This window comes from Malaclemys terrapin, chromosome 6, assembly GCF_027887155.1.
Source record: "Malaclemys terrapin pileata isolate rMalTer1 chromosome 6, rMalTer1.hap1, whole genome shotgun sequence".
NCBI classification, from domain to species: domain Eukaryota; kingdom Metazoa; phylum Chordata; order Testudines; family Emydidae; genus Malaclemys; species Malaclemys terrapin.
In genome coordinates this window covers 50,218,620-50,242,542 of record NC_071510.1, presented here as the reverse complement: position 1 = coordinate 50,242,542, position 23,923 = coordinate 50,218,620, and the positions used below count along the sequence as shown (strand labels likewise).

General features: G+C 39.9%; 1 protein-coding gene across 6 annotated transcripts in view; it reads left to right on the top strand.

The window, feature by feature from the left end:
• Positions 1-23,923, top strand: part of SEMA4D (semaphorin 4D) — a 161,462-nt gene that overhangs the window by 131,901 nt on the left and 5,638 nt on the right. For 4 of the 6 annotated variants that reach the window (XM_054031478.1, XM_054031480.1, XM_054031479.1 and 1 more), the window contains exons 13-15: positions 4,072-4,244; positions 4,610-4,653; positions 6,102-8,498. In XM_054031478.1, coding sequence (XP_053887453.1) covers positions 4,072-4,244; positions 4,610-4,653; positions 6,102-7,024 — 1,140 coding nt within the window. In that variant the 3' untranslated portion in view covers positions 7,025-8,498. Of the gene's footprint in view, positions 1-4,071; positions 4,245-4,609; positions 4,654-6,101; positions 8,499-8,798; positions 9,006-23,923 lie in introns of those variants that run through there. The other 2 variants (XM_054031481.1, XM_054031482.1) reach the window with 1 other exon arrangement.

Below are 23,923 nucleotides of genomic sequence, written 5' to 3'. Positions count from 1 at the left end.
AGCCAAAGAGAAAGGCAGCTTCTACCAGCACCTCATCTAGTAGACATGTGGTGCCCAAGACCAGCTCAGAAAAGACAACATCAAGGAAAGACTGGCACCCGCATTGGCATCAACATCACCAGTACCAAAGCAGAGTGCACTTGGCACCAACACCACCGGTACTGAAGCCCAGCTCCAAGAGGGTCTCTCCAAACACAGAGCCAGAAAATCCAGGTGGAGCTTATTGTCTTTGCACAAAGACAGACCTCTTAAATCCCTAGGAAAGAGACCCAACAAAATCCCCCACAGCGCTGAAGGCTGGTGATTAGGAATAGCCTGCGACGCAGAAAAAAACTTCTCTGACACCAGTCCCAGTGACACAACCTTCCATACCGACCTCTACAACTGAAATAAAGCTAACTGACATGCCCCTGCAAGAAAGCAGGACCATGTTCGGTACCAGTGCAGACCCTGTAATGAGAGTGCCATGTACCTTAGCATTGTCTCTAGAAGACATTTACTTATTCTCCCTGTCACCCGGGCATGTCTTCTTGCCTTCTTTAAGCAGAGAATCCTCTCTTCTGAGATCCAAGGGCAACATCACCAAAAGGCCAGTCAGCTGGGCTCAACCAGGCCAATCGGGAAAGGCCTTGCATTGGCCAATATCAAACAAGCTAGCAGTAGCCTTACAACATGCTGCCATAGTCCTAGTGGGCTTACTGGTGTCCCTCCTCATGATTTTAGGAGCCAATCTCCACTACACTCTCTAAGAAGAGGATGCTGTTCCCAGCAGTATCCCTGGCCAGACCTGGAGAGAGAGGGCTACCAAGAACTGGACGCAGGAGGTTGTTGCTGCTCTGGCCCCACTCAACCACCAAAAAATCTCTCTTTATCACCCAACAAGGTAGTGTCCTCTGTACTGGTGTCAGTGCTGGATGGTTTAAAGTTGTTTCAAGAATTTAGGAGAGTTGTAGAGCTGCTAGAGAGGAGACATCTGTCATACAAGAAAAATTGTATATATTCAACATATTGACAATTTCCAGGCTGGCCAGGATTGCCCTTTCTCCCAGACAATGAACAGGTTGCAGTCTCTCCAGTCAATGGCAAATAATGTAAAATCAAATCCAGCAGTGATGCTGGATATGTCTGGGGCTACAAGGTCACATATTGGCATGTATGTAAGTGATGCCAATTGCCAGACTTCACCTGCGACCCTTATAGCTATGGCTGAGATTAGTGTACTCTCTGTCTAAGTACCATATGATCAAGAGAATCACAGCCTCACTCTACTCACTTGGTAGCTGGGCCCAGGAAATATACAAAAGGGGTTGCCCCTCTTTGCCCCCTTCTTGATTATGACACTCATCACAGGCACCTTGGGGATGGATTGGGGAACCCACCAGAACCATCTGCAGATGCAGGGGATATGGTCTCAGAACTATTTGAATGTACGTATGAACGTCCTAGAGCCTAGGACAATTGTAAGGAGGTCTAGTCATAAGGGCTTGGAGCTTGCTAACCTTTCAAGCTGAAAGGATAGCCACCAGAAAAAGGCAATCTTGAGGGTAAGGTGATCTATCAAACAGAGGCTTCACGGATTTCAGGAGGATGATGTTGAGATTCCACATAGGAGACAGGTGGGTAAGTATCAGGAGGCCTCTGAGGAACCTTGATACCATCAGATGTGAGACCAAATATGACTGAATCAGAATGGTGACATGCCAATATGGCAGGAAGGTGGACTTTGAGAGAACTAAATGCCAATCTAGCATGCTTCAAATGCTGCACATACTTGAGGATCTTCGATGTGGGGGTCGCTATTAGGTCTATATTATGTTGGACTGCCCATATGGAGAACCATTTCCATTTGGAGGAGTAAGACTTCCTAGCAGATGGCTTCCTGGGCAGCATAAGAATTTCTCAAATCTATCGAGAATGGTCCCTGTGGGTAGTACTCAGCCAGCCAACATCCAAACCGTCAGGCTGGTAGGGAGCTATCACAATCAACGTAGCCTGTCTGGAGTAGCCTTAGATATTACCCTCAAGATCAGGAGAATTGGGGGAAAGGCATATAGGAGGCCTGGAGACCACTGTAGCAGAAGGTGTCTGATAAGGTGGTCAGTCTCATGACCCCTCTAGAGCAGAAATTAAAACATTTGGTGGTGTTCTCTGTGATGAACAGATCTATTGTAGAAGTCCTCCAATGGTAAAATATCAGTTCTGTGATGGAATTCTGCAGTGACCATTCGTGCCCATGTCCGTATACGTCTGCTTAAGAAGTCTGCCAGACTGTTATTGACTCCTGAAAGGTGCAGAGCCAGTGGGGTTACCTCATGGTGATGACATCAAGTCTACAGTCTGCTGGCCTGCTGGCAGAGAGGGGATGAACAAGCGCCTGTGTGCTTATTTATGTAGTGCATTACAGATGTGTTATCCATCAGGATCTGCACTGTGGCATTCTGCAGAACAGGAAGGAATGCCTCTTTTCATAGGGACAGATCTGAGACCACATCCTAACTTCATCCCTAGGTGGTCTCATAATTTCACCTAAAGTAGTCAATTAACCTGCCAGTCTTTCCTGAAACTTCATTCAGCCCCAGGAGAGAAGAAGCTACATATGTTGGACATTTCAAGAGCCTTGTTATATTACCCTAACAGAGCTTAACCAGCCTTTTAGGCTGGTCTCCCTGCCTCCTTGTGGCCATATCCAGCCCATCAGAAGGCCAAGCCATCTCGTCACAGACATTCTCTAAGTGGATCACAGTGCATTTCTACCTGCTGTCAGATACCTGCTGAGTCTCTCCTTCCGAATATCAAGGCATGCTCCACCAGTGCACATGTAGCATCTTTGACCTGCTTTAGGAATGTGTTTGTATCTGAGAACTGCAGGGCAGCAACGTGGAGCAACCCACTGATCTTTGTTAAACATTATGTCTGTGACACAGCAACCATGTCTGATGCCAAGTTCAGGAAAGTGGTACTTCAGTTATTTGTCTAATGCAACTGAAACTCCTCACTCCCACCATCCAGGAAGGATACTGCTTGCCAGTCACCTGCAGTGGGATTCACACTGTGACACGCTCAGAAGAGACAACAATTACCTTACCCTGTAGTAACTGTGAGTCTTTGCAATGTTATCATCAGTGTGGATCCCACGACCAACCCTCCATTCCCATTTTTTGGAGTCCTCAGCAGCATGGGCTTTGCATGCACAGCCCTGAGTGACATTTTTCATCTGAAACTTTTTTCAGAAATGCAGATTCAACAATACTGCTAATGCATGTCCGTTTTACCAAACCTTCAAATATTCTGAAAAAAATGTGAACGTTTTGTTTTGACCTTTTTGAAACAAAACTTCTTGATATTTTTTTTTGTTCAAAGTGTTTTAAAATTTTCTTAAAAAATCAAAAACATTTTAAAATGGTTGAAATTTAAATAAAACATTTCAATTTTGTCAAAAGAAAATGTAGTGTTTGACTTGAAACAAATTTTTTTATTTTGGAATTGCCAGTGAATCGAAAAATCTGTTGTTTGCCTAGCTCTAAATCTATGGATAACTCTTAGGGTTAAAGTTGAATATTTACTCCTATTACAAGCTCTCATAACTCTCACAATTTCCCCTCATTTTTCCAGTCATTGAACACTGTCAAGATCATAGAATTATAGAAATGTAGGGCTGCCAGGGACATTGAGGGATCATCTAATCGACACCCTCACGCTGAGACAACTTCCTTGCCTTTTTAAAATACTATTCAAAACAAAGTACTCCTTCCCTCATCTCCCTCTACTATTATATATCTGTATTTTAAAATATACCCTATCAAGTCCTAATTTTCTTCTTCTGCCCCTTCCCCCCCCCTTTTCTCAGCTAACTGGGCTTGGTCACTGGATCAGTATTTTCCAGGCTTGTTGGTCCAATGCTTGCCCCAGATTCACTCTGTCCTCCCATAGATGGTCTATCCATCATTTTCTTGGCTGTCCTTGTTCTCTGCTTGCAAGTCCTAAGAATGTGGTTAATTAATGAATGTAATATGTTTGTTACATGATTTCCAAAGGGTGATTGTGGACGGTCTCTCTCTGTTACATCCACAGGGCAAAAGGTATCTCTATGCAGGTTCCAATTCTGGTGTGGTTCAGTCTCCCGTTGCATTCTGTGACAAGTACAGCACTTGCGTTGACTGTGTTCTAGCTAGAGATCCCTACTGTGCTTGGAAGTCACATGAAGCCTCCTGTATTAATATTCTTAAAGAAGATGAAATTGAAAGGTAATAGCACCTGTTGTCTCTCCTGTGATTAGCAATAAGAAATTCTACATTTGTCGTGTAAATATTCCCTGACAAAATTATGTAATATTTTTACATTTGTTACCTTATTTATCATTTATAATTGTTTTTATTTTAAAAAGTCCAGTTGACATTAATGAACAAGAAGCACGCTGTAACAATTTACTTACAGTGTGTACATGGACAATTAATATATCTTTAAACACTGACTTTCCTATTAGCTGACTACCAAAATATTGTGATTGTATGCAAAATTTAAGCATCATCATTATCCTGCTTCTTTTAATCATGGGGTGGTGGTGAGGAATATATGATTACAACTTTTAATGCTTGATTCATTTGTATAGGGATTGGATTCAGAACATAGGTGGTGATGCTTCTTCCTGCCCTGGTAAGTTTTGTTTTTTATAAAAGTGATTAAAAAAAATAAATATGCAATGCATTTAAATTGTCATGTTTATTCAAGTGTTTTATATTTTTATTTCTCAATGTGCATTCCCATTTCATGTGTTTAAACTTAAGTTTTATATATTGTATTTGAGCATCTGTACAGTATATGTGTTATCTTAGAATGTCTGTATTGATAGACATACATTGCATAGTGTTACATTCAGTGTAATAAACAATAAAATGAACCTGGGCCACTGCAGCTGCTGCTTATGAATGAGAATGATGTTTGCCATAAGGAATTACATTAGAGTCCTTAATTGCATTCTTGGTACTTATTAGGTCACTTGGGAATTCTAATGGCAGTTAAGAAATACCTGATTATTATGGTTAGAGCAAAGGAAATGATCTTCAGATAAATTTATTTCTGATTGGGAGAAAGGTTCTGAATACCACTGAGCAGATAGCTAGAGTAGCTGAAATGGTGCTCCAGTGTATCGAAAGCTCAGATAATCACAGCTTTTCTTTTTTTCTAATGTGTGTCACTGCTGTCACCACATCAAGGAATCCTTGGGGAGAAATAGGATTCCAAGAGACTTACATTATAGTAGATGAGGCTTTCAGAGGGTTTACGTTAACATGTGTATTATTAAATCAAGCACTGTATGGACCACTATAAGAATGCTGCTTGCTAATTAATTAGTTTTATCATGCTGTATGTTTTGTGTTTGTTAGTTGTTTTTTTGATTGTTTTTTGTTTTGTTTTGGTGTGTGGGGGGCTTAGTGTTACAACTGAGAAGTAGTATTTCTGAGTAATATCAATATCATATGTATAGATTTCTTTTAGATGCTTACAATATTTATGTACTCAAAAATGTACTACTTACACATAACAATTACCATATGGGATTAGACCTGTGGTCCACCTAGGCCAATATCCTGACAGTCTCTAAAAGTGGCTAGCATCAGGTCCTTCAAAGGAAGGTGCAAGACACTCCTTAATAGGCAGATGTGGGATAATCTACCCCGTAAAGATCTAATCCTAATTCTTAATTGTTAAGAAGTTAGTGTAAATCCTAAAGCCTGAGGTTTTATATCCCTCAGTATCTTCAGTATCTCAGGCATAGCTGTTGTTTGCTGGTTTGTTCAGATTTTGAATGTCTTCATGGCCTAGGGGCTTGTCTACCCATCACCACAGTCTGGACTATGGGGGTGTGACCTGGAGAGCACTCTGAAGTATTGCGCTCTAACTGTCCTGTGTAGACCCTGCTGGCGCGAACTAAAAAGTACCTAGTTGGTGGTGATGTAATCCTGTTTCAAACTGAGGAATAGAGGTAGACTTCATGGAGTAAACTCTATATTTCCTTTATGACTACAGAATCATGAAACTATAGGGATTAATGCAATCAAAAATCATTGCTGATACTTTTCAAATTTATTTTGATGTTCCAGATAAAGTAAGAGAGAATTCTCTGCAGCATACATTCAAGCATGGGAGCACAGCAGAACTCAAATGTTCTCAAAAATCCAACCTGGCCCAGGTAGTTTGGAAATTCAAAGATGATGTATTGAAAGTTGAGAGCCCCAAGTATCGTCTTCTGGAGAAAGCACTGCTCATCTTCAATTTATCAGAAGGAGATAGTGGCATTTATCAGTGTTTGTCAGAAGAAAAAGTGCAGAATAAGACATTTTCTCAAGTGGTGGCTAAACATGTTTTGGAACTGAAAAAAATCCAGCCTAGTACAGTGGGTCCAATCCAACCAGCAGCACAGACAGAAGGTAATACCGATGTACCAAAAATGTCAACTGTGCCAACAGAAGGGTCTACTGCTCAAACTTCGACCACCCAGATTATACCAATAACAACAGGAAGGATAATAACAAAGCCAATCGGCCCCATCCTAGCAAGCGCATCCTCCAACCCTGAAATCTTCAATTCTGTTCCTGATGGAGTCCCTGAAAAGACAATGTTCTTAAAGTCAAATGATAATTTCCTTTTAATATTTCTCTTTCTGTTCTTTTTTGTTCTCTTCCTAAGTCTGTTATCCTACAACTGTTACAAAGGCTATTTACCAGACCAGTGTTTAAAATTCCGCTCTGCTATGTTACTTGGTAAGAAAAAACCCAAATCAGATTTTTCTGATTGTGAGCAAAGTGTAAAAGAAACTCTAGTGGAGCAAGGCAGTATCCAGAATCAAACTGGAGAGCAGCCAAAGCCAGCTCATGACACTGGATATGAGACCGAACCAGATTGTGGAAATGGCCAGGTTCAACATGATGATGTCTCCTCGCAGGCTCACAAAGAAGTCAAGGACAAACCTTTTGATGTTAAGTGTGAACTAAAATATGCTGACTCAGATGCAGAGGGTGACTGAAGGAGAAATTCCTCCACATTAATCATGAAAATAACTGTGGTTCTTACAGTTAATTATTTGAGCACGGATACTTTGGATGTGACAACTTAGCCATAGAGGGTTATGTGCGCTTAAAAGATTCAGCGCGCCAATTTCAAATCTTGCTAGAATAGAAAACGATGTTCTGGTGTATCCGATAATCGTATTTCATGGTTTTTAAAAAATGGCCAGTTGCAGATCACCATGTTTGTTCCGGGATTTTTCAGAGTACTTTTAACCGTTGCAAATGCAGTTACTGATTTATTTAATCCCTTTTCTTCCATAGAATAAAAATGACTCTCTAATGCAATCAGCTAAATAAAATACTTCCAGTCTGCACATATTTTAGCTGCCATTTAAAAAGAACTAATTTCATTTTAATTCCAAATTGGAAATGAAGTTTAGTTTATCAGATTGGTAAATTATAGCATTTTGTCCGGATTGGGACATTTCTTTGCTTCTAGTGATTCTTATTCTTAGTATAACATTTTGAGTCTGTTGGCAAGTTGGGTAGCTTTGATTGGTTTAAGAATTAATTTTTAAAAATTGCTGTTTGTGTACCTTTTAGAATTAAATGTACATTGGGAAAGAGCTGGTTTGATTTGTGTAATATTCTCAGGGATAATCTTTGCTTTAAGTGCTATCTTTTTGCTTTCTAGAAATTTAGGTACAACAGTCAATTGAGTAATGATGTTTTTTTGGGATTGCAGGAGCATAGGTAAGATTTAGAAAAAAACCAGCAAGATGGACACCATCGCATTCTGTTGCTATATAAAACTGGATTATTATTATTTTTTTTTTTTTTAAGTGAAATGGCACAGGAAGCAGCTGTCACTTAGCCATGGCACTCAAAGAGGTTTTTGCACTGTGGAACCAATACAGAATTTATTAGAAGAATTTAATGTAATAATTGGATGGGGTAAACTTGCTGCAGTTGATAGCTAGACAAGACAATATTGCATTTTTTTTATACTCAAAAGTAACTGAACTTCTCTTTAATAACAAAGTCTTTGTAATTTTTCACTATGTTTGGTTAACTTCTGCCAATCTCATATGCAACTGGAGACTGAAACTGGAGTTGCTCAAAAGAATTGGTTAGCTGAATTGTCACATGAATCATGCCTGCAAGTGAAAAAGTACAAGCATTCTAAACCTGGTTCACAGCGGCACTATTTGTCTGTAAAAGTTTTTTGTGCGGTACAGTTCTTTAAGAATTGTTTCTTCCACAGTGTCTTTCTGTAAATGTTGTTAGAAATAGAATTGTCCTAGTAAATAGCAGTATGCCCAGGCTTCTTTTTTGTTGTTGTTTTTGTTGACCTCTCATTCAAACATAATATAATTTAGATCATCTTAGTGTAAACAGTTTATATTTTATAAGATTCAGTTTGGTTTTATTTTTCTATTTTTAATTATGTACATATGAAAAGCAACAGAATAAATATTAAAATAAGTTGTATTATATCCTTGATTTTCATCCAATGTACATAGTGAAACCACTTTAAATATTGTAAAGCCTTAAGTTTTGCTTTTCTTTAATGAGACTTCTGTAATGAATTTCACATAGGTTTTCTCTTCGGCTTTAAATGCCTAGGGGGTAGAGAGTGAATAGAGTTCATTTCTAGGAATCTAGTGATTTTCATTTGTCATCCTTCTAAAACTCATTTGTCCTTTTTGCATTATTTCTTCAATGTGTTATGTATTTCTTAAAACTTTTTTCCTTAGTGCCCTCTTTTTTCTGTCCTCTTCTGTCACACAGCCTCATCTTCTATACCTTTCCCTCCTACTGGTACCTCCTTTTTGTCCTGTGTGGGAAGTGATTCACCTCCTTCACCCACCAATACCATGCCTGATGTTTGGTCTAGCACAGAGCTTGTAATGGTCATGTTGTTACCACCTTTCCTAAGTGACCAGGCACAGCATGTTAGTGTCCATGGAACCTTTCACCTCTTCTGTCAAGCCACTGGTAAGTAAGAAGACCCTCTGTAAACCAACACTTCCTTCATTGCATATTTTGTATCTGTCCCCATGTCCTGATTTATAAACGGGATGTAGAAGTCTAAGGCTCTGTCCTGAAATCAGTGGCTGCAGAGGGTGTTTAGTATCTTTCAGGATTAGGCCTGAATTCTGTACTATAAATACTTCAGCCTTAGCTCAGCAAGATACTTAAGCATGCGCTTATCATTAAGCATGTAATAGTCCCTTGCCTTTAATTAAATTATTCATGTGCTTAAGTAGTTTGCTGAACCGTGGTTTTACATATGTAAACTTACTCACATGAATAAACATTTTCAGTCTCATGGTTTATATGATCTTTTTTTCATTATATAATTTTACTGGCTTGCATTTATTTGATTTGAACATTACCTAGACATGACCAATTACTTTTCATATTTTTTTCATCTGGTAAAATTCTTCTTATTTTACTATCTTTCATTTCTCAGTATCAGCGGAAAGCTGTAACTCTGAGGCCAAAGCTGCTATTTTTTCAGAAATTCATAGTTTGTTTTTAACAGGGATCTGGTACAGAATTTGTCTTGTTTTGAGTTAAAAGGATTTTACTTCTGGGGTTTTGGAGCGTGAAACGAAATGAAACATGTTCGTAAGCACTTTTACTATCTGATTTGAAGAATAGACTTGAAAGTGTTTGGTAGACTGTTAACCCTAGAAATAAGGCATTTTTTTCATGTTGCTATGCCTCTGCATGTGTTTCATGTTTCTTAATGGACAACTTTCAAATCACATTTGATCAAAATTTTAGGTTTTATAAAATAAACCTTTACAAAATTGAAGGCCATTTTTCCATAAGTTAAAAAATATGTTAGTGGAAACTGTTTAACAAACATTTCTTTCAGTGTTTGCTATACAAATATTGTAGCAAGTTTAAGATTATTACAAACAAAAGTTAAAAAAAAATAACCGTTGTTCTCCAAGATGAGGAAATACAAAGAGCAAACAGCATAAATAGTAAAAAGAAAATGTGTAAATATTATTTGTTTTGATAATCTAAGTTGATGTTAGTAATGTAGGTAGGAAACTTGTTTATTTTTAGAAATTGTTTTTTAACCAATGTAGTGTCTCTTCAATTGGTATTTGGAAATGTCTGTTCTAACTTGTTTTCATGTGCGCTCTCTCTCTCTCAAATATAAATTATAATTAAAAAAAAATTGGCAGTAAATTTAAAACAAAAGGAATTGTTTCTTAATGCCAGTCTATGGAATTCACAGAAGGTAGAGGCAAATAGTTGAAAAGAACTGGATAATGTCATAACAAGGATATAGGAAAACGAAATGTGTTTTTATTCAGGGTGTCAACTTAGCCACCTGTGGGGTTCAAAAGAGAGTATTGAACTATTGGGTTTTTTGTGGAGGCTGGAGCTGTTTCGCTTTCCTCTGAAACATTAGGAATCTTCAGCTGGCAGAATGGCCACGTTCCACTGCTGAAAAGTTACAAAATCACCAAACTGAAGCAGTGGCCGCAACTTTGCAGGACCTTCTGAAAACTGTGTACGCTGCTTTTACTGCTGAGCAGCACCAGTTCTCTAACAAGCTTTCTATTAAGAGCTATTTGCATTCTTGCAGAGAGTATTGGTGATACTTTACTTAGATAGAAGTAACCATAAAGGAGCCATATTGCCTGCAGTACTACATGCAATATAAAATGTGGTGTTTTGCTACACAGAGAAGAATAACATGGCATGGATGAACATAAGAACGGCCATACTGGGTCAGACAAAAGGTCCATCTAGCCCAGTATCCTGTCTTCTGGGTGGAGAAAGAAATGCTATAGTTTCTAAGAAGCAGGAGACCCATGTATAGTGCAGCCACATAAGCTACCACATAACTGCACTCCAGAATCTATGCTTTATTTTTAAAAAATTAAGTTGGGAAGAAAACTGTTGAATGTGAATTCAATGTAAATGATGTCTGTCCAAGTCTGCAAACAGCTTGAAGCAATAGTTCTAAAAGGTATGAACTTCTCCCACTCATCTCAAGGTCCTATTAACACTGAAGCCTTACTATAATATACCTTAAATGGAAAAATTGCTAACAAAGTCACTGCTGAACATTTTAGCAGCAGTGTGGGTACAGGGGGGAGAGCTAGTTGTCAAAATTTTGCTGAGGTGAGAAAATAATTCCTATCTCCCTACCCCAAAATTAGTGTCACCTCTGCTGTCTCCAAAAGGAAAAGGGATGCATTTCTTTCCATTACCAAAAGCCTAAACTGCCTGCTGGTTACAAAAGAACAAAACCTCCTGTTTTCCCGGGTCCTAGAAGACCAAACAGTTGGGCACCCACCTGCCAAATCTCCAGCTTCCTCTAATAATCTCTATAATGCAACTACTCACTGTTGATGCAGAAATTTGCAGCACTTTGTAAACAATGTTCGGGGCATACTAAAAATAAATTGAATTTAATAACAAAAAGAATCTATACTCCTGTGAGGGGGAATTGGCTGGAGGGGGCCAAGTGCCACATGACTCTGAGTGTTCTGGTGAATAATTGAGGACCAGGACACAAGGGTTTTGGCTATTACCAACAGAGAATTTTGTTTAAAAATAGTAAAGTAAGTTCATAGGTGAGACAATTATAATTCCTTCTCCTTCATTGGTCGAGCCTACCACCACCCACCCACCCACCCACACACTCCCTGCCACAAAATGATTAACGTTTCCACAATATTCAGTGTGTGTCACGGCAGGCTGCTCCAGGCAAACACTGGCCCCAGAGAGGAGCAACCTATTGAACAGATTATTTGTAATTTAACTGCCACTGCACTCCTGCACAGCTGCAGAGTCCTATTGTCGTCAGTAGGACTTCACGTGGATGCTAAGATCTGCACTTGCAATTGCAGGATTATGGCCTAAGTTTGGAGAAATTATTTGTATTTATTTGTTAAAATATAGTATGTAGTCGATGGTCTAACAGTGATCTGCCAACTTCCCCCGTTTTAATCCTTTATCATTAGGAACAGTCACAAAGGGAGGGTGAATATAAAGATAAATGTATTATTCTATCCCATCCCTCGAGCATGAGCTGACTAAAATAGATGTTTAAAAACCAAGCAGGAACAGTATGTACACTGGTGATGTTTGTTGTTTATTAATGGGAAAACATCTACCTGTTTGAGGTAGATATAATTTACCTTAATGGAATTTAATCTTTACTTCACAGCTTCATTGAACATTTCTGGAGAAAGTCCAGATAACAGTGGAGTGATGTGTTCCACATTTAACATTAGTTAATTCTTCCTGCCATTACAAATAATGTTCTCTCTGAACAGACTCATACAATCATGCCATAAGAGCAGAGGTGGGCAAACTATGATGGCCCGCGGGACCCTCCTGCCCCGCCACTGAGCTCCTGGCAGCCTCATCTCACGGCACCATCGACGCAGTGCTCTGGGCAGCGGGGCTGTGAGCTCCTGGGGCAGCGCAGCTGCAGAGCCCGGCTGTGTGCTGCGCGGTGGTGATGGCGTGGCTGGCTCCAGCTGGGCGGCATGGCTGTAGCATTGCCAGCCACCGGTGCTCCAGGCAGCGCGGTAAGGGGGCAGGGAGTGGGGGGGGGGTTGGATAGAGGGCAGGGGAGTTCAGGGTGGTGGTCGGGGGACAGAGGTGTGGATAGGGGTCGGGGTGGTCAGAGGGCGGGGAACAGGAGGGTTGAATGGGGGCAGGGGTCCCGGGGGGCAGTCAGGAATGAGAGGAGGGATTGGATGGGGTGGCAGGGGTCAGTCGGGCAGGGGTTCCGGGGGCGGGCAGGGGACAGGGAGCGGGGGGGTGTGGATGGGGCAGGAGTCCCGGGGGGGATGAATTGGGGCGGAGGGCCAGGCCACAACCCCCTCCCCTAACTGGCCCTCCATGCAATTTCCAAAACCCGATGCGGCCCTCAGGCCAAAAAGTTTGCCCGCCCCTGCATAAGAGAGTTCTTTCCTGATTTTGAACATCGTATCTGGGAAACCAATGTTTTTCAGGAGCCTCCAAGAGCTTGATGGCTGGCATTATCGCAAGTTTTTATGAGGTTAAGAAATGGTATTGAAAGGACACTCTTTTGTAATTTTTCCTTCTGTAATAATTGGTTGTTTTTGAGGACTGACCCAGGACACCGCTGAATGTAAAATCATGAGGCTGTATTTCTTGAACTAAAGGACCAGGCTCATTAGTTCACAGGCAGTAGCAGACTCAATAATTTCTATATGGGGTCGAGCTAGTAGAGGGTACAGATAGCCAGCTATGCAACTGCTTTTGTTAATGGTGATTACACTTATATATTATGTTTGTTCCCATTTTACTAAAAGAATAAAAACAGGTCCGAGTCAATGAAGGTTTAAGTGGGTCTAGAGGTAAATGGGAAAAAACTTGTGGTGTTGGCTTTCAGGTTCAGATAGTATTGCTTTTCATTGTTTTGGGGACTCTAACTGCCTTCCCTAGATGTTTTTCTCTGAAGTTCTATTACTATTTTTTCCCAATTCTCCAGCCTGAGTGACAACCCCATGTGAATGACAATAAATGCTCCCTAAGTTCAGAAGCAGATTTTAAAAGCATGATTTATACGTTAATCAAGTAATAAGCCCTTTAATTACTTTGCCCCGATTGGGCACATCCCTATGTGAGGGTCACTTTATCAATATGGCCCAAACAAATAGTTTTCCCCCCCATTAAACCTCAACTGTAATATTACTGGGGGAAAAAGACCCATAATTCTTTAAAATCACAAATGACTTCTGAAAGTTATTCTCTCTCGCTTCTCAGGACAGATATTGCTTTCACTTAATTATCATTGCAAACATGTCTATGCTGCTTGTGTTAAACTTCTGTATTCTTTGTTAGGGTATATGTATGTGGCAACGAGTCTCCCAGCCAAGGTCGACAGACTTGGGCTCACGCTAGCACTCTAAAAACAGTTGCCTAGACCAGGGGTAGGCAACCTATGGCACGCATGCCAAAGGCGGCACGCAAGCTGATTTTCAGTGGCACTCACACTGCCTGGGTCCTGACCACCGGTCTGGGGGGCTCTGCATTTTAATTTAATTTTAAATTAAGCTTTTTAAACGTTTTAAAAACCTTATTTACTTTACATACACCAATAGTTTACTTATATATTATAGACTTATAAAGAGACCTTCTAAAAACGTTAAAATGTATTACTGGCACACGAAACCTTAAATCAGAGTGAATAAATGAAGACTCGGCACACCACTTCTGAAAGGTTGCTGACCCCTGGCCTAGACAGTGCTTTGAACTTGTGTCTCAGGCTGTAGCTCGGGTTCTGAAGCCCACCCCTATCCCTGGGCTTCAAAGGCTCAGTTCCAGCCCAACCTGCAACTTCAGAGAGCTGTATAGGCCGCTATTTTTAGAGTACTAGCATGAGTCCCACTAGCTTAAGCCCATTGCCCTGAGCCAGGGAGGCTCATTGCCTCAGTCTGTGTAAACGTTACCCTACAAGCCTTGCAGTTATTTTGAGAATACTTCAGATTGTGTTCTCCATAACTCTGGAGAGAATGCATATCTATCCTGTCCTCAACACGCCAAGTATGAGCTAATGTTCAGACAAATGCCTGAGGTTTGGCTTTACTGATAATTCAAAAGAATAAAACAATATAAACCTCAACACAAGCTTTCTCCTTCTCTGAGAGTGGCTATTCCTGGAGTTTACCTCCCATTAGTACATGGTTTTTAATGATTACTTTTGTGGACCAGTTGAAAGGCCACTAGTAGTGGTTGATAGATTAGAGGTTGAGAATACTGACCAGCCATCAGATGGCTCATGAACAAGCTGTTCCTAAATCAACTTTTAACTTAGAGGTGAAAAGTCCCATGTCTTCTAGAGTCATCCAAAAACTTAGAAAAAATATTTGAATACTTCCTAAAATGTTTTATCTATACAGTAGAACCCCAAAGTTACAAACACCAGAGTTACAAACTGACTGGTCAACCACACAGCTCATTTGGAACTGGAAGTACGCAATCAGACAGCAGCAGAGACAAATACAAAACGCTAATACAGTACAGCACAATGTTAAATACAAAGCGAAAGTTTAAAAAACGGATTTGACAAGGTAAGGAAACTGTTTCTGTGCTTGTTTCATTTAAATTAAGATGGTTAAAAGCAGCATTTTGCTTCTGCATAGTAAAGTTTCAAAGCTGTGTTGTCAGTGTTCAGTTGTAAACATTTAAAAGTACAACTATAACGTTTTGTTCAGAGTTACTAATATTTCAGATTTACAAACAACCTCCATTCCAGAGCAGTTTGTAACTCTGTGGTTTTACTGTAACATTTTTATGGACAGTAAATTAATTTTGAGCATAAAATAATGTGGTGCTCTTTCTTTGCTAAAGCCCATACCCTTGACTTTATTCTGCACAGTCATTATTAATCTATGCTCGGTTTATCTTTATCTTCATGTGGGGATGCTAAATTTGAACTTGCTAACCAGTTTTATATCCCCTCTCTTGTATTAGGTTGTCCCTAAACCTTTTGTTTCTAATCTGAAGCTGACTGCCCAGGACTATTTAGTATCAGCCTCTGTGGATATAGTAATCTGATGGAGCTTGATCTTTACTGAGATACCTTTATGCCTTACATATACATCTATGTCCCCTTATTTCTTTTTTGTTTTTAGTATCAAAGATAAAGTGCAAGGCTGAAGAATACTGTCCCTATTACATATTAACAGACAAGACCTGAAAGCTGGTCACTCAAGCTTACAAAACCAACTAAATTCGTATTGAAGATAGACTTGCCTCAAAAGCATGTAGTTCCGTTAAACTAGACTAAGAATGTCTTTGCTTTTGTTGGTTTATGTCTCAAATTCGTTGAGAGCCTACAGTTGTTATTGGCTCATTATAATGTTAACTTTCTATTTCAGAGACCAGTGACCCTGCTTTGACCGATCACACATATCTTGTATGCAGAACAATTCTAAGTGCCAATATTATTCCACACCTCTTTTCCCCTCCCCCTTTCTGGGAATATATCTAGTCAGTTAACAGCATCTTCAGGGAAACCTTTGAAATTAATGTTTTTAAATTCTCGGTGATAATGGTAAGATCTGAACAAACAGAAAACAGCTCCATTGTTAGACGGACAGTTACTGTACATTGATGCGTTTGAAGAGAAAACTGAATACAGTATAACCTGGAACCCTAAAAGTAATAACTGCAATAGGGACAATTATCATTGTTGGTTCATTTTAAGTGAATGTTTTCCTTAAAAGTCTGTACCATCCTACAGCCCCTAGATGGTTGTTTACAAATTTAGCCTGGAGCACATTAGGCCTAAATTGTATAAACTCTGAATCAACAGCGTAAGAATTATAAGGGTTATATCATATCTTTTTGGGACATTATAAATAGGACCCTACCAAATTCACAGTCCATTTTGGTCAATTTCACACTCATAGGATTTTAAAAATCGTAAATTTCATGATTTCAGCAATTTAAATCTGACATTTCACTGTGTTGTAATTGAAGGGGTCCTGACCCAAAAAGGAGCTGTGGAGTGGTCACAAGGTTATTGTACATGGGGTTGCAGTACTGCTACCCTTACTTCTGCACGGCTGCTGGCAGCGGCCCTGCCTTCAGAGCTGGGCAGCTGGAAAGCAGCGTCTGCTGGCCAGGAGCCCACCTCTGAAGGCAGAGCCGCTGCCAGCAGCAGCACAGAAGTAAGGATGGTATGGTATTGTCACCCTTACATCTGCGCTGCTGCCCGCAGAGCTGGCCCGTTGATCAGCAACCACCACTCTCCAGCTGCCCAGCTCTGAAGGCAACAGCACAGAAGTGAGGGTGGCATGGTGTGGTATTGCTACCCTTACTTCTGTGCTGCTGCTGGCGGGGCGCTGCCTTCAGAGCCGGGCACCTGGCCAACAGCCACCGCTCCTCGGCCACCCAGCTCTGAAGGCAGCACAGAAGTAAGGTTGGCAATACTGCAACCCCCCTAAAATAACCTTTCAGCCCCCCCGCAACTCCCTTTTGGGTCAGAACCCCCAATTTGAGAAACACGGGTCTCTCCCTTGAAATCTGTATAGTATAGGGTAAAAGCACACAAAAGACCAGATTTCACGGGGTGAGACTAGGTTTTACGGTCAGTGGCGCATTTTTCATGGCCATGAATTTGGTAGGGCCCTAGTTATAAATCAGCAACTGAGATCAGAGAGAAATGTTTTCCCCCATAGTATAAGATTGTGCAATTGGCTAGGATCGATGAGATTTTTCCCTTCTACTGAATCATTAGGTATAGCGGTAGATTACATTGTTCTAATATACCATTCTTATGTTCCAAGCAACTACCTTAACCAGCATAGTGAAAATGGAAATGCTATAAAAATAAACATTTTCCCCTTAAAAATTCGAGAGAGGTTTTTTTCTCAAGTTAGAACTGGTGTTGTAGTTATAATACTAATTCTTAGCATTTATGTAATGTTTTCAAATGCACCTTACAAACAGTAGTGATATTTTTTTATTTTAGTTTTTGTCAAAGTACCAGTGAATTTTGTTTATAAATTTTGTGCACATTCACTGTTAAGAGATTGGATGATTTAAGTTGGTACATCAATCTGGTGCGGTTTTGTAACTAATAATAACAAGGAAGTTAAGATCAAGACAATGTGAAATCTGATTCTTTGCAGTGGGATTTTATCACTGCACTATTGATCACACTTCAAAGATCTGAAGTACATTTTTAAAATTAATGTTAGAGTGGTATCTGTGTGCTACTACGTTAACAAGGAGATCTCTACTCTCTTTCGGCAGTGTACCCTGTTGAGTTCCTATTATAGGAAGTGAATAATCTCCTGAGGCTCAACTATACAGCCAATGATGTGTATCTTCTAAATTGGATGGAAAACTTACCATTGGATACCTGTATGAACCTAGCACTTTGCTGCTTAGTGCATTACATAATGATTAGTGCAGTACTTATGATCAGTAAGATGTAAGGTCTCTAGTGTAGCCACTCTAAGCTGATGGGAGAGAGCACTCCTGTTAGCTTAATTACTCCAGCCCCCACAAGAGATGGTAACTATGTTGGCGGGAGAAGCTCTCCCGCCAACATAACGCTGTCCACACCAGTGCTTAAGTGTGCATGTTATGTTGCTAAGGAGGGTGGCTAATTCACACCTGAGTGACACAATTTGTCTACTTAAGCTGTAGTGTAGCCATAGCCTTTGTCTCAGTTATATAAGTTGATCTGGTTATTAAAATAGCAGTGTTCCCACTGCCAACCTAGTGCACTCACATGTGTTATTTAAAATCAGTGATTCAGTCTCTCTCATGAGAGAGAGGAAGTGATATTTTGAGCTGGTATACAATGCAAGACAAAAGAACAAGTTGTCTACAAAATCAGCTGTGGTAAACTTAGACTGTGACAAACAATAAGACATAAGCATCCAGATATTGGGATTTTAGCTTGTAAAGTCTGCACTTCGAGTGATCTTGTGGCATGTTTTTGACCCAAATATGGTCTGTAGATTGTTGCAGTGGACTCTAAGACTCTCAGAAGAGAGAGGGGTTCTTTGTAGATAGCTTGTTCTGAATATTGGGAGATTGGTTTTACTAAACTTCATATCTTAGCCTCTCTTCTTTTGTAATACAAAGTTCTTAAACCATTCTTTGATCTCCTCCTCCATGCCTAACATGTATCTCATAGGTTCTGTAGTGTCTTAGACCAGACTAGCAAGCCAAGATTTATTGCTAAGCCCTTGGCACCCATAAGAATTTGGATTTCACAGTCCTAGATTGTAAAATGCATTACTGATCAGTGACATGTCTGGACCCATGTTGCAGCAATGAGGCATTATATTAAGAACATTTGAGGACTATAAACAGAATATATTTTGCCAGCTTCCATGTTCTCTCTCTTAGAAAGGGTGATTAGGTGTCCTTGCTTAGTGTTGGATCATGTATATGAATGAAGACCTAATTTTCTGCCTCTAGCTAGGATCAGCTCTTTTAATGAAAAATTCTTGCCTCTCAGACTGCTGGTATTTCCATTATCTGGACCCTGAGTAAATCCTATTAACTTTTACTGTTCCTGTTGAAATCACTCACCTGCTGTATATAGGGTTTATGTACCTCCTCCGCCCTCAGCAAGGATCCAACTCAATTTCTGCCCTTCTCCAGCCGCCTTCACACCATATCCCCTCTCCTCCAAAAGATTAAGGTAAAATTATGGGACATATTCCCTTCTTCACTTTAGAGCACCACAGTTAGAGGGTTTTTTGGTACATGCTTTTCTTCCCTAATTGCCCCCAGACAGTGACTATGTAGATGCTCTCCATAAACTGTCTGGGGAGCTGAACTTTATTTTGCCTTACCTCTAAACTAAAAAATGAACATCTTATCCCTGCTACTAGATGCAAGAGGCTACCAAACTGTTAGAGTAGTTTAAATTAGAAAACCCACAGTCTGGAAACAATGTAATCCCACTAATCCCTAGTGTTCCACTTTCTAACATGTATTATCTTTTACAGGCAACTATGTAGGTTTCCTTTTGTGAGACCCTTCCTGGACCCACCTAGCTGATACCTAAACACATACTATTGGCACACTGGAAGCAATAGGTCGTAAGTGGACTGACTTTTCCAGCCTTGTAGACAAGTCAGCGGTCCTCTGGTTTGCTCTCTTTGCTTTTTTTACCGTCTTTAGGTTAGATGCTTGGTCTTATATTCATATATGTCTATTGTGTAGTGGTGACTGGATATTTTTTCCCACAAGAGACTTTCTATTTTTTTAGCTTGCATGTGCAGCATTTCATGTGCAACCTGTTTAATCTTTTCCATAAGGCTGACATCAACACATTTTCAGTGTTGCTGTTCGGTACATTTAGCAGTAATTTAACAAACAGTCCAGTTTTGTGCAAGCAGCAGGTTGTGTTCTTTAGATATGAATTGGCTGCTAATTGAAACAAACAGTAACTTATGATACATAATGAACCCTCTGTCCAGGAGTTGGAGAGATCTGTTTTCCCATGTTTCTCTTTGTAACTTTAGCTTCTATTCAAGCTAATCCACTTTCTCTTCTAAAAGGTAAGGAGCTTCTACCTCCATACAAACATCTTCCTTGTCATTATCCGGAAAGCACAACAGCGGACCACACTTTAGGTCATATCTCTGGACTTGTTGCAATCTGTTAATGTCAAGAAACTTCCTCTCCGTCTGCAACTGCCCTGTTTTCTTACTTCTTGTTCACAAGGGGTTGCTGAATCACAGCTCTTATGTCTGCTTCAGTTTTGCCAATTCATTATCAGCTAGCCTGTGACTCAAGAGGAGTTCTTCCCACCTAGCCCTTACACAGTTTCCAGATAGAGAATCATTCAGCCTACCACCCAGTTTTCATTCACCTACTGTTCAAAGTATAGTATTGGTAGTTGCCTTTCTAATGGAACAGGAATTGCTCCACCTGACGCATGCTCTCTTCTTCTGTTCACTGCTTTGGAAGGACTAACCTTGCCTTTCACTTTTCTGACCTGTGGCTCCTGATCATTTTTTCTGCAACCAGATTATAGAGTTTGTTAAAACCTAATCCTAGTTTTGGATGAAGGATTCCTAAATGGTCCTGATGCATTAATTTTTTATTGCATTACAATATGTCCAGTTCAAACCAAACCTGCAGACCAGACACCAGCTGTTACTCCAGATGTCTCTCATTTTTGAGATTAAGAAATGTCACTGTTCCTGTATGGCTTTTCTGAACCAGCTCCATGGCTGCCAGCCACATGTCTTCTATCTGTATATATTTTCTGTTTTAGGACAGCAATGCCCATACCTGTACACCATTCATTAATGACACCCTTTTCTATTGGCTCTCTCTATAGTGCCTTTCTTTCATCATTCCAACCATCAGTACAAAGAGTCGTCCTTGTTATCCTGCTTTAGCACACACCTGAGATGCCAGGGTATATTTTCATTAGGCTAGTACAAAAGCCCTTCTATTCTGAGGTGAATTTCCTTGCAGCCGGTGCTGATTAATCAGTAAAGTTCATTGGATATCAATTCACTGGTGACTTTTAGAGATTAGCTAGGTACAGCTCTAAGCTGTTTATTCTTGCTAGCAGCTCACTCTTTGCTTTGCTTTTACATGATTACTAGCCATATTCCTTTCCTATTTAATTTCCATCCTTGATAATCTTAGAGTTACCTTCAGGGAGACCTGATCTAAGCTTCATCATTTTAGCTCCAGGAATAGCATGACAACCGAAAAATATTATATTAAATGGTGTAGTGGCAGTGTGACAGCATTTCTTGGCTTCTGCATTATGCATCTTTAAGTGGCTCATTAAGTGGTGGACACTCACTTTCTTCCCCTCTTTTGCATGGCAGCCATTTGACCACAGGAGCCAGGATTCTCCAATATTCTCCTTCAGGCAATCTTTCTTTCTCCTACTGCTGCTTCTCGTGTCAAAGAAACCGCTCATTCTGATGAGTTCTGTTTAAAAATAGTATCTCAGAGGTTTTTTTGAAGCAGACTGCACTCTCTTTCAGGATTCGGTATATATACAGTGAACCCTTAAATTCTACTATCAATTTACTGATTGGAACAGCCCATAGTATTTTAAGGCTATTCTTGCATGATGTCAGTAGAACGTCTGCAGCTGTATTCTTCATACTTTGGAGAGTTTTTTACTCTGCTTTTTAAGACTGTAATTTTTTAAGGGAATTTAGAACATTTCAAATTTCAATGACTAAAGTTAGGCACCTAAATCCCTAAATAGGCACCTAAAAAGTGACCTGAATTGGAGGTGATGAGGATCTGCAGCTCCCATTGATGTTCCCCCAACTCCTGTTCACTTTACATTTCCGATTTTCAAAGGTGTTAAGTCTGAAAATGTTGGCTTTGCGTGAAATGTACTTGGGTGGCAGCCCTGGAAAATGAGGCCTTGTATATATGCACACAAGCATAACACAGGTAATGCAAGCTTCCTTTCGCTACCCAGACAATGACTCCATACTGACCAGGAGGAGCTTTCTAGAGGAAAAGAATAGTTCAGTCTCAAGACGCGTGCTTGTTGGGAGAGTGGTGGGTGGGTGGGGTTTCTATGTGAATATATGACCGACCATTAATTTTATTCCTTTCAAGTAAATCTCCAAATAATTGTCCAAGTGTTAATGGCTTTCAGTAACTAGTAACTGCTTGAAACAATGGCTTTGAGAGGACACCCCTGAAAAGTCCATTTTCTAGGGTTGGTTTTACTATATCGATGGTTACACATGCAGAATGGCTTCTGATGGGTATTGCACTCCTATTATTATGAATTAATTTGATCCTTTTCTTTCATTTTATAACTTTTTTAATCTCTCAAGCACTTACAAAGAGAGGATAACAACTGAATGTAAGTATTTGTTTAAATATGTTTGAAGACCCCAAGATATGAAATTCTATGGTCACTCAGTGAGCAATTCTCTTGTATTTAATCTGTATTATATCCAATTCATAAATACAAAAGGAAACTATGAATTTTCTAGTTCTGGCACCTGATTGCCAACTATTTCTCAGCAGTATCAATGCTTGTATCATTATCTAATTTAAAAAGAAGCATAGTCCTTTGTCTTGGATTCACCAGCACATATCTGCAAGAAACTTTAGCAGACATTTGTTTCATTGAATCCATTAAATATCACTTATAGAAACAATGTATCCCAGAGGAAATTCTGGAGGGTTAAAGCTAAATTACACATAATAGGTGTCTGAATCAAGATTTATGCAAATCATAATATAGTACTTGATCTCCACAACTTCTGGGTTACATTAAGATGTTTCATAGCAATTGTTTAACCTTTTGCATGCTTCAGGGAAGCTGAGCAAATGAAACTAAGTACTACAGTGGAAGAAGTGATTAAATTAAAGAATCAGGACTGAATTACCATGAAATGTGCAGAAAGGCCAGTAAAGATTTCTTTCCCAAGTAGATCAAAAAGGGCACAAACATGTTGTTTGCATCCTAGTTTGTTGTAAAAGTTTGACGTGCAAAAATTTTGCAGTGTGTGTGGGAAATCCCACTACTGTTGACTGCATATGATGAATGTTTGTGGGAAGACAGCAAAGTAGTCACTTGTTCAGTGACTCCCCAGAGTGCTGACCCAGGATCACGCTCCTTGTGAGATAACCAGAACAAGGAAGTTTCTGAAGGGATTGCCAAACCCAACTTTGTTTCTTTTGGGAAACGACAGCTTTTTTTTTTTTTTTTTTAAGCTTCTGAAGCCTTTCCAAAACCATTATGATTTTTAAGAACAGAGATTGTTTTTGGTAATGAAAGCAGAGCAGGCACTTCGATATAAATAGGAAATAGCATGAAATCACACTGATATGCATTTCTAATTAATTGAAAATAAGCTTGCAGGAAATGGTTGTTTGCATTGATCGTGCTGTTTCATGATATGGCCCACCCCCTACTCTAGGAAAAAGGGACATTCTAGGAGGTCAAGATAAGAAGTAGCTCAAATCAAACTTGCTAAAGTTAGTAACTAAGCTACTATGAATCCATTTGTTGTTTGAAAATGACACTCTTAAATGCTTATGTGGTGTCTGGGCACCTGCCCATCTTTAACATATTTGTCCTCACAACACCTCTGTGAGATGGGGAAGTATTTTAGCCATTTTACAGATCAGGAACAGAGGCACAGTGAGAGTGACTTGTCCAGAGTCACACAGGAAGTCTGATAGAGCAGGAGAGCAGGGAATTGAACTTGGATAGCTCAAGTCCCAAGTTAGAGCCCTAATCACTGGACCATCTCTTTCAAAGAGCAAGAGGATGAGTGAAGATCTGTGTTTTGAATCAAATTAGGAGTTTGAGGGAGAGGGAATAAGTTGCTTTATCATCTTGTGTATGCCACTTATGTTGTTTCTAGTGCCTGTCATCTTGATCTTCTGTAGTACAATTACTTTTGCATGGA